Below are 12,023 nucleotides of genomic sequence, written 5' to 3' on the forward strand. Positions count from 1 at the left end.
AGGGCCAGAATCCAGATCACTCTCCCCTTTTATAGGCACAGGACAATCAGACTGAAGAAAGCCCACCAAAGAAAAACCCAGGAAATAACATTACCCATAACCCTCCTGTCTGGGGCGGCACCTACCTAGGCTACCATAAGCAACCTGCTTACAGATGGCTGGGGGGGTGTTGGAAAAAGAGACGGCTGAGCCACAGTTTTACTGCCACCCTGGCTGCCCAAGACAGTTCTAACTATACAGCTACACAGCGCTGTAAACATTTCACAGCCATAATGCTTTGCTGCAGGGCGATGGAAATTTTAACATGGGCTGCAGAATTTGACAGGCGGCACAGCCTGTCAAACATGCCTATTAACCACTTGACCTCCTGAGGATTTACCCCCCTTAATGACCAGGCCTCTTTTTGCTACTCGGCGCTGCACTAATTCAACTGATAATTGCGCAGTCATGCAATGCTGCACCCAAACGAAATTTACGTCCCTTTTTTCACACAAATAGAGCTTTCTTTCGGTGGTATTTGATCACCTGTGCGCTTTTTATTTTTCACGCTATAAACAAAAAAATGTCAAACATTTTGAAGAAAAACTATATTTTTTACTTTCAGCTATAAAAAATATATAGTAAACTCAAAGTTAGTTATAAATTTAGGCCAAAATGTATTCTGCTCCATGTTTTTGGTAAAAAAAAATCCCAATAAGTGTATATTGATTGCTTTGTGTGAAAGTTATAGCGTCTACAAACTATGGTATAGATACTGCAATTTACGCCATTTTTTTGCTATAGAGCGCTGCGCTAGTTTAACGGACAATTGCGCGGTCATGCAAAACGGTACATAAATGAAATTTACATCCTTTTTTTCCCCACAAATTGAGCTTTCTTTCGGTGGTATTTGATCGCCTGTGCGGTTTTTATTTTTTGCGCTATAAAAAAAAAAGCTGACAATTTTGAGGGAAAAAAACAATATTTTGGACTTTTTGCTCTAAAACATGTCCTGTAAAAAAAAATGTAAAAATCAAATTTAGTCATAAATTTCTGCCAAAATGCATTCTGCGACATTTCTTTGCTAAAAAAAAAACCCAATACGTGTAAATTAATTGGTATACGTGAAAGTTATAGCGTTTACAAATGGCGGGAAAGATACTGGGATTTTTAGTTTTTTTGTAATACTAATAATGGTGGCGATCAGCGACTTATGGCGGCGATCAGCGACTTATGGCGAGACTGCGGCGGACATTCTGACATTGGGGGGTACTGCCTTGGGGTCACTGACATCCCCAGTGACACCAATACAGTGATCAGTGCAAAAAAAACAAAACACTGACACTGTACTAATGGCACTGGGGAGAAAGGGGTTAAGTTTATTTTTCAGTGAAAGGGTTAACTGTGTGAGGGGAGTGTTTTACTAGGGGGCGGGGTGTGTACTGCAGGTAACACCGCTGATTGGGAGAAAGAAACTCTTCTGTCCCAATCAGTGTGTCCTGGAGCTGTCAGGGAGCTGACAGAAAGCACCGCTACTGCAGCTATGCTCTCTGTCAGCGATTGCCGCCGATCGCCGGGACACAGCCGGTAATGACCGGCTGTGACCCGGCGACTGACATCCGCGGCTGTGATCGGCGGGACAGGTAGGGCGGCGGCGCGCCTCGCGCGCGCCCCCTACCTGTTTTAAAAACACACGTTTTAAAATGGTGTTTTGCCCAGCCGTGCCGCCTTGCCGCCGTATTTCTACAGTGGCTGGGCGGCATGTGGTTAAGATCAATGAAGCTGCAATGCACTCATGAGCCAAACGATTGGCTCACAGTTGCGGTGTGGTTCTGCAATTAAAAATTGCCGTTATGTCTTTAAAAAAAAAAAACAGGTATTAGGAGGTAGCAGCTGGCTGTACAGTATTTAAAAATTGTTTTCCAGCTAAAACAGTTTACATTCTGTCCATATAGAATTCAGCTTGTGAGAAAAAAATTAACTGAATTAATTCAGAGTAAATATAAATGCTAAAACCATTTGTGCAGAATCTGGTGCCCCTGTCTCTCCCTGGTGGTTGGTCACGTGACCAGAGCCATAGCATTGGTGATATGACCTCTGACAGAGAAGATTCATGTTACTGCCTTCCTCTGAGACCATGTGACCAATGCGTCAGTACTGAAAGGGTGGGTATTCTCAGCGCTGATCACCTTGTTCCAATTTAGGGTGCAAATCACTATCAGCACCGGGGCCCAGTATGCTTTAAACAAGTGACAGCAGTGCTCATACAATACCATGATGATTTCCTCATTTCAAATGCAGGGAATTCATAAAAGCCCACAAGTGCTGTTGGTTATCTAGAGAATGGTTTGAAATTATTGGGATTTTTATGGCCAAGGCTAGTTGAACTTGAAATAAATAGGTACATTTTAAAGCCCAACTCTACTTGCCCAATGCCTCTTAAAGTAGGCAAAGAACAGCTTTCACTTCAATACTCACCTCCTGTCCAGCACTTACACACCATTATATGAGCCGGGTTTAGTACAGGAGTAAGGACTACCCATTGCTGGACCCCACATGTTCCCAAAAGGAGACAGCTGAAAAAAAGGTACATACAGTGCTCAGCATAAATCAATGCACCCCTTTTGAAAAGTAAGATTTTAATATCTCAATGAACACAGGAACAATATCCAAAATTTTGACAAAACTGACTTTTAGATCATTACATGAAAGTAAGGTTAATAATATAATTTAGATAAAAAAATCTTCAGTTTTACTCAAATTAGTTGATGCAAAATGAATCCACCCCACAACAAAAACTACTACATCTAGTATTTTGTATGACCTCCATGATTTATAAGGACAGCACCAAGTCTTCTAGGCATGGAATGAAAAAGTTGGCAACATATTGCAACATCGATCTTTTTTCCATTCTTCAAGAACGACCTCTTTTAGAGCTTGGATGCTGGATGGAGAGTGATGCTCAACTTGTCTCTTCAGAATTCCCCATAGGTGTTAGATTGGGTTCAAATCAGGAGACATACTTGGCCACTGAATCACTTTCACTGTGTTCTTCTTCAGAAATACAACAGTGGCCTTAGATGTGTGTTTTGGATCATCGTCATGTTTGAAAAATGCACGATGTCCAAGGGCACGGAGTGATGGGAGCATCTCTTTCAATATAGAGCAGTACATCTGTGAATTCATGATACCGTCAATGAAATGCAGCTCCCTGACACCAGCAGCACTCATGCAGCCCCACAGAAGGACACTGCATGTTTTACTCTAGGCACCATGCATTTTTCTTTGTGATGCCATACAGTTTTGAAACCATCAGTTCTAAAAACATTTATCTTGGTCTCATCACTCCAGAGTACAGAGTCCCAGTAGTCTTCTTCTTTTTCAGCATGGGCCCTGGCAAATTCTAGGTGGCATTTTTTATGCATGGGCTTTAAGGAGAGACTTCCTACGTGGACGACACCCATGTATGTCATTCCTCTGCAGTGTACGCCGTATTCTGTCACGGGAAACAATCACCTCAGTTTGGCTTTCTGCTTCTTTAGCTAAATACAGTGAACTTGCATGGTGAATTCCTTCAACCCTTCTCATCAGAAGACGCTTCTGTCGAGGTGTTAACTTCCATGGAAGGCATGGAGGTCTCTGTGAGATGGTTGCAGTTCCATCTTGTTAAATTTTTGTATCACATTTGCTACAGTATTCTGACTGCTAAACAAAGCTTTGCTGATCTTCTTGTAGCCTTCACCTTTCTTGTGTAAAAAAATGATTTTCTTTCTCAGGCCTTGTGACATTTCTCTTCCATGTGGTGCCATTGCTGACAGCATGAAATGGGAGGGGTTTTCTGTGTTAAGTAGCGCCCTTTTATAATCAACTGTCTGCTGGACATATGTTTAATGATTAATTAGACTCCCCTGTAGTTGAATTCTTGTTAATTAGGATTTTCTAGTCTAAAATTTAGCTTTGCTTCTAAGACTTTCATTGGGGTGTATTGATTTTTGCATCATGGTCTTGAATGAATTTGTTAGGAAAAATAATTTTTTTGTGTGTGCAAATGAACAAATCTTGTGTGCAATCAATGGCCGGCATTTGTGGGAGGATTTTGTAGTATAGTGTCCCATAGAAAATGTGGATTCTGAAAGGAAAGTAAAGGTTTCTGACAAATCTGTTGGAGTGTACTCATTTATGCATATGTGCTTACCCCCTCTCCCACTGCCCTGGTCTCATGTCAGAGATGGTGCATATTGGTATGGGATTTCAGGTGGGAATACACGATTAGAAAATCGACCAATCGGTCATTCGACGACCGAGAAACATTAGTTCGTTGGTCGAAATCGTGGCCCACTTTAACAAATCTAAAAAAATCGTTCGTCGGGCAATATGTAGTGTTGACGTCTTCCGTACAAGTGGAAGTGATGCAGTGTGCGTCTGACCTTGCAGCCACGCCCTTCTGACCAGAACGAGCGATATACACAACAATTACCAGCAATGAGTATAATATAGTTTATTACATGATCTATATACATAAATAATGATACATAAAATATAATATGCAGAATTCTGGTTTAATTATCTCATTAGGACAATCTACTTTTAACATTTGGATTTTTCGTTTCGTGTTTACGAAGATTCCTTGGACATAAACATCCGGGTCATCTTCTGTTTCCGCTGATGCGTGATAGCGCTTGATAGATTTTTTTCGTACGACCGTCCTACCACCGCATAGAAAATCAGTCGTTTGTATGCAAAACGACAACATTTTTCACTGTTGTTCAAATGGATTTTTTCGTTCACAATATTGTTATCGGTTAAAACATTCTACTCATCAACGAAGAGAAAATTGTTCAATCATACATATACATGTTTTTTAACAAGAAAACAGTTACTCATATGGACGTGTTACACACACACGTGTGTGTGTGTCCAGTGAGCTCTCTCTGGGCACTGCTTTCTCATCATGCAGGTGCTAGTTCCATAAGACCTTTGATATCCATATACAGTATAATTCTTATATAAAACTCTTATATATATCTTTTTTCACATTTTTTTTTTTTTAATTTATTTCTTGCATATTTTATAATTCTTATGCTTCCATGTTTATGCATACACACCTATACCATACATTATACCAATTTTACCAGATATTATATTATATTGTGACAATACTTATTTCATTTTATTTTATTTAAACTTTGCAAACCATATTAAGAAGCTTTTTGCAATGTTTTACATTTATGTTTATACCAGTGATTTATCTCCTTTGTCCCCGTAGATAGTATCACATATGTACATCCATCCTCGGTGCACTGCATTGCCACACATTCTTAAGTTTAATCACGTATGACTATAATAGAATAATAGTACACACCCTGTGGACTGCATTTCTGTGAATTAATAAGTGTCACTGCTGGGTTCCAGATCTACTCTCTTCATTAAATCCACGTCCCATGGTTGTCTATGGCAAGCAGAGCACTAGGCAGCATCGTAGTGTCGTTCATCCATCCATTTATTTAAATGCGAGCGGTGCAGTGCATCACCAGGGAAGGATTTTTATAAATATATATATATATATATATATATTTATATATATATATGTGTGTAATTTTTTTATTTTTAATTTCTTTTTTTTGCACACTTCTTATGGTTCTTATGATTTTATGATTGTCACCAGTTTCAGTGATGTTATTTATACATATATATTTATATATTTTTATAGATCTTTTGTGTTTACTTATACTATGTCAATTGCCCCTGTGACCCCTCCCCCTGCATAGGGGAGTGTCCAGGTCGGCCCATGTGACCTTTGGTTCAACTAGTAGTGAGGATATAAAAGAGGGAGCAGACATTTGGTCAGATGGCTCTGAGGAAGAGGCAAGTCCTCGAAACGTGTCAACCTATTGGATGTCTACACTCCCTATTGCGGACCAGGGGCGAACTGACAACTCATGGGGCCCGCGGGCAATAGGGGATCATTGGGCCCCTATGTCCTCAAAAAAAGCCTATAAAAGGTACCAGGGGCATTTCATGGGGCCCCCTACTGACCCCGGGCTCTCGGGCAGTGCCCGAATGCGCAAATGGTCAGTCCGCCCTTGTTGCGGACTGTTACTCAGTGAGGTGTTGACCCAGCTGTTCTTTATGACGTGCCTTGACTTTATTGTCGTTTGTGAGTACAACACCTACTTTATTTCTTATTAAACATTTTTTATGGTAATGCAGTAGGCCTGTGCACCCTCCGTTTGTTCTTTCCTCATTCAGTATATTTGGATTTCCCTGTTCTATTGAGGGCAACAAGGTGTGCATGTTCCAGGACATTCTTAATGTGGTTGTAGCCTGCATAGAGTCCATCCCCAAGCATGGGGGCATTTGTGTTTGCTGGTAAATAATTTTAAAGCGTGACATGTTAGGTATCTACTTACTTGGCGTAACATCATCTTTTATATTTTAACAAAAAAATAGGTATTATATGGTGTTGGTGCGCAATAAAATTCATTAAAGTGTATTTTTTCCAAAAGAATTGTGTTTGAAAAACTGCTGCGCAAATACCATGTGACATAAAAAAATTGCACCACACCCAATTTTATTCTCTAGTGCCTCTGCTAAAATATATATATAATGTTTAGGGTTTCTAAGTAATTTTCTAGCTAAAAAGTACTGATTTTTACATGCAGGAGAGAAGTGTCAGAATTGGCCTGGTAGGGAAGTAGTTAAACCCAGGTGTGGACTGAGCATTTGGAAACTCGGGCACTGCCCGAGGGCCCGGGGTCAGTAGGGGGCCCCATGAGATGCCCCTGGTACCTTTTTCATAGGCTTTTTTGAGTTTGGGCAAGGACACGGGCCCCATGATCCCCTATTGCCCGGGGGCCCCATGAGTTGTCAGTCTGCCCCTGGTTAAACCCCATGAAGGAGTCGGGGGGGGGGGGGGTGAGGGAGGGCAGGGGAAGTGGGATATAGATAAATTATGTCAATTGGAATATATTGATTTGATGTTTTTTTTATAGAAGAAGGTGATTGTGATTTGTATTTGGTTGAAAATTAATAAATATTTATAAAAAAAACCCCCATAATGCTCTGTGACACAAGTGTCATGAGAAGCTTTGTTATAAATACAGTTGCAAGAAAAAGTATGTGAACCCCTTGGGATTACGTGGAGTTTTGCATGAATTGGGCATAAAATGTGCTCTGAACGTCATCTAAGTCACAACAATAGAAGAACACAGTCTGCTGAACATAATACTACACAAACATTAGATGTTGCCATGGTTTAATTGCACATAACATGTAAACATTCACAGTGCAGAGAGGAAAAAGTATGTGAACCTTTGGACTTAATAACTGGTTGACCCTCCTTTGGCAGCAATAACCTCAACCAAACGTTTCCTGTAGTTGCAGATCAGACCTGCACAACGATCTGGAGTCATTTTGGACCACTCCTCTTCACAAAACTGTTTCAGTGTAGCAATATTCTTGGGATGTCTGGTGTGAATCGCTCTCTTAAGGTCATGCCACAGCATTTCAATGGGGTTGAGGTCAGGACTCTGACTGGGCCACTCCAGAAGGCGTATTCTGTGCTGTTGCAGCCATTGTTTTGTTGAATTACTTGTATGCTTTGGGTCATTGTCCTGTTGCATCACCCATCCTCTGCAGAGCTTCAGTTGGTGGACAGATGGTCGTACGTTTTCCTGAAAAATGTCTTGATAAACTCTGGAATTCGTTTTCCCATCAATGACAACAATCTGTCCAGGCCCTGAGGCAACAAAGCAGCCCCAAACCATGATGCTCCCTCCGCCATGTTTCACAGTGGGGATGAGGTTTTGATGTTGGTGTGCTGTGCCTTTTTTTCTCCACACATAGTGTTGTGTGTTCTTCCCAAACAACTCAATCTTGGTTTCATCTGTCCACAGTATATTTTGCCAGTAGTGCTGTGGAACATCCAGGTGCTCTTTTGCAAACTTCAAACGTGCTGCAATATTCTTTTTGGACAGCAATGGCTTCCTCCGTGGTGTCCTCCCATGTACCTCATTCTTGTTTAATGTTTTCCTTATTGTAGATGTGTCAACAAAAATGTTAGCATGTGCCAGAGATTTCTGTAGGTCTTTAGCTGACACTCTGGGATTCTTCTTTACCTCATGCAGCATTCTGCGCTGTGCTCTTGCAGTCATTTTTACAGGACGACCACGCCTAGGGAGAGTAGCAACAGTGCTAAACTTTCTCCATTTGTAGACAGTCTGTCTTACCGTGGACACATGAACATCAAGGCTCAAGGAGATACTTTTGTAACCCTTTCCAGCTTCATGCAAGTCAACAATTCTTGATCGTAGGTCTTCTGAGAGCTCTTTTCTGTGAGGCATGGTTCACATCAGACAGTGCTTCTTGAAACCAGTAAACCCAAAACAGGTGTGTGTTTTTTAAGGGCAGGACAGCTGTCAGCAACACATCCAATATCATCACACTGATTGGAGTCAAGGTTGGCTCACTCCTGGCTCCACTTAGCTCTGGGAGAAGTCATTAAGCTAGGGCCTCACATACTTTTTCCTCCCTGCACTGTGAATGTTTACATGTTATGTGCAATTAAACCATGGCAACATCTAATGTTTGTGTAGTATTATGTTCAGCACACTGTGTTCTTCTATTGTTGTGACTTAGATGACGTTCAGAGCACATTTTATGCCCAATTCATGCAAAACTCCACGTAATCCCAAGGGGTTCACATACTTTTTCTTGCAACTGTATATATTTTGTAAACAAGCATTTTATATATCTAGAAAGAAAGTGTTTAAAAAACTTTTACACTTTTAAAAAAGTAATATTAAAGGGCTGTCCCAGAACAATTGTTCCCACTTTCCTTTGTGGTTTTCTGGGCAGGAAGTTAGGATGAATCTCCCCCAGTAGGGACACAGACCACTGAGGCTTTGACCCTTCCCTACTCCGTCCAACTAAAGAGAACCTTGAGTGGGAGTTCGCTTTAATCTGTGTTCTTTTTTATCCTCATACAAATCAATTTTAACATTTTCCCTTAAATTCTTCTCTCCTTACAGGCAACATGGTCTCCCCTGTAAGTTATCATGTCTGTGAACGGACAGTGACTCAAAACATCTCCAAAGTGGTCCCTTTCCAGAAGCCACGTGTTGAGAAATCCCTGTGTATGGGATGGATTCCATGGAAGTTGTGTTCCAAGACTTATTATGTGACAGAGTATCGGACAATATGGGTGCCTGACACCATGACCATTAATGATTGCTGCGAAGGGTACGAGCTTGTGGGCCATTATTGCGCCATGTGTAAGCTATATTACGTTCTTTCCTTAATATTTTTTTAATAAAGATCTTTGACTGGGTTTCACATTTTAAGATCTGAATTTCTATGTTACAGCTCCAAAAAGTCCGAAGTTAATCACCTCCAGGCCCGGTGTCTGCCCTGCCGAAATAGATGAGGGGCTAATATGTCCCGAGTGCACAGCGGATTATGACTGTTCTGGATTCCTGAAATGTTGTGAGACTTCCACTGGATCTTTTTGCATGTCTCCTGAACCTCCAGGTCAGCTCTTAATAGTGAACTCTGATCAAACTATATTTATAACAAGAAGTCAATATAGACAGTCAGTAAAACCCAATCAAAGCTGAGGTTTTATTTTCCTATTTTTTGCCTCTCCTAGTTCTTCTCTCTCCCCTCATCAACAAGCCAATGAAACTTTTAAATATGAATGTTCCATTTTTATTACATACCATATTGAAGACTTAGTGACATCATCACTATGTCTCTCTGTTTCTCTCTTCAATGATGGCAGAATATGGCTGGTGGGAGGGGCCAGCAAGGTGCTGTACATAGCTTCCGGAAAACATTACAGCTCCCTTCCTCAGTACTCCTCTCAAGAGCCCTGAGCCCTGATGTAGGCAGTGAAGTGTCTCTCGTAAGAAGCTATGCAAAGACTAAATTGTCTTGATGTATAAATGTCAATCTGGAGGAGATGGTGTTCCTTAGCAGGCCCTAGGTAACACCCACATAATATGCTGAGGCTCTGTGATTGAAAGGGGCAGTCAGGCTGGGGGGTAAAATGCAAGTTGATGCTGGATGTGTGTTGGACAGAAATTGAGGTGGGCTCTGTCTGGCTTGCTACAGCTTCCAGAGAACATTGTGAGAAGCTCACAGTGTGCAGTAGAATCAGAGAAAGCAATATCAATACAGGACTCTGTAAGACTGAAGGAAAGGCTGGAGGTCAACTTTTAACTGAAAACACCCAGAAAATCTCTGAAGTTCATGTACATTATCAATGTTTTATCACCGTAAAATGCTGCAAATACAGAAAAAGCCTGGTTAATCTGCCAGAAATCGAATGAGCTCCCAACTTCCTGTTTGGGCTGACAACACTATGCTGCTTTGAATATCCCAAGCAACATTGTCAGCCTGCCTGGGAGACGGCAGAGCTCCCCTCACCCCCACATTCATCTCTGTCCCCACATGCATGCATAAATTTCTTTGGCAGCAAACCAGTGCTGCTGCATTGACTCCGAAGACCCTGTTTGTAGAGGAAAAGCTATTGGGAGATGTAGTTTTGGAGGTGTGCCTATGTCAGTATGAACTGACCTCCGAGGATTTGCCTCTGCAATAATTTTACAAGCCTGGTGACTGTGTCACTGAGAATAATAAATGTTGTTTCGTACTGCAAGATGGGTCTAGAAGGGCATAGAAAGGCTTGGGTGTACATTTGGGAGACACGAGAGAAAAAGACAGGAAAGCGCACCACTAGCACAATAAAACCTTTTATGTGAAGTATTACTAAACCCCGGACCCTGCATTCACTATATACGGTCTCCCCGGACCCTGCATTCACTATATCTGGTCTCCCAGGACCCTGCATTCACTATAGCCGGTCTCCCAGGACCCTGCATTCACTACATTGGTCTCCCCGGACCCTGCATTCACTATATCTGGTCTCCCCGGACACTGCATTCACTATATCTGGTCTCCCCGGACCCTGCATTCACTATATCTGGTCTCCCCGGACCCTGCATTCACTATATCTGGTCTCCCCCGACCCTGCATTCACTATATCCGGTCTCCCCTGACCCTGCATTCACTACATCTGGTCTCCCCGGACACTGCATTCACTATATCCGGTCTCCCCGGACCCTGCATTCACTATATCTGGTCTCCCCGGACCCTGCATTCACTATCTCTGGTCTCCCCGGACCCTGCATTCACTATATCCGGTCTCCCCGGACCCTGCATTCACTATATCCGGTCTCCCCGGACCCTGCATTCACTATATCCGGTCTCCCCGGACCCTGCATTCACTATATCCGGTCTCCCACAGTACACACTACATGGAAATGCAATTATTTTAGTAAATATAAACTGCTAAATATCTTTTCTCATCAGCAGTATATAGCAGTCTTGTGACTTCTATCAGTGTCCAGCAGAGCACCGGTTAAAGCTTGTAGGAGTTTTCTTTCTGCTCTAGGAGGATGCAGAACCCCTGACCCTCTGTCTGGACAGTGCTGATTGGCTCTCTGTTGATACCATGCACTCTCCCAAGAAAGAACAAACAAACCTCTCTAACAATACACACCAAACTGAGCCTGTGGAGAGTGTCTCCACATGATATGTCTTATCAGGAGATAATAGGCAGACACTGGAAGAAGAGGAGGGTCAGAGAAGTCAGGATCAAACAGCATTTTACACAATGCAGAGGATTAACCCCTTAGGTTCCACAGTGAGTATAACAAGCATGCTTTTCTGCATCTACAGACTGATTGCACTGTTGTGGGTTTAGTAACACTTTAATAAGGAATCATAAAAGCCAAGAATTACACTCACATAACCCTGATGTGGTTTCAACGAGACTTGAGAAACAGACGTGCCCTTGAAAAGCATTGGCGCTCCATTCCCTTGTGGATGCTATGCGCATTTCAAAGATGTTTGCAAGGAAGTATGAAAGCTGCCACTTTCGAACTCTCTTGGAAATACTTCTTCCCAGACTGTCATGCCAATCTAATGGCTCTAGCAATAAGTGGCTTGGAAAAAAGGCACTGGGGCAGCACAGTGGCTAAATG

The 12,023-nt window shown here is 42.0% G+C and overlaps 1 protein-coding gene across 3 annotated transcripts in view; it reads left to right on the plus strand.

Annotated features, from left to right (window-relative positions):
* Window positions 1–12,023, plus strand: part of UMODL1 (uromodulin like 1) — a 133,256-nt gene that overhangs the window by 51,814 nt on the left and 69,419 nt on the right. For all 3 annotated transcript variants that reach the window (XM_089691888.1, XM_089691887.1, XM_089691886.1), the window contains 2 exons: window positions 9,009–9,251; window positions 9,343–9,507. In XM_089691888.1, the coding sequence (XP_089548014.1) occupies window positions 9,009–9,251; window positions 9,343–9,507 (408 nt within the window). The remainder of the gene's footprint in view (window positions 1–9,008; window positions 9,252–9,342; window positions 9,508–12,023) is intronic.

Source organism: Staurois parvus, unplaced genomic scaffold (assembly GCF_062004578.1).
Source record: "Staurois parvus isolate SC_StPar_1 unplaced genomic scaffold, SC_StPar_1.0 ptg000574l, whole genome shotgun sequence".
In the NCBI taxonomy this organism is placed as follows: Eukaryota; Metazoa; Chordata; class Amphibia; order Anura; family Ranidae; genus Staurois; species Staurois parvus.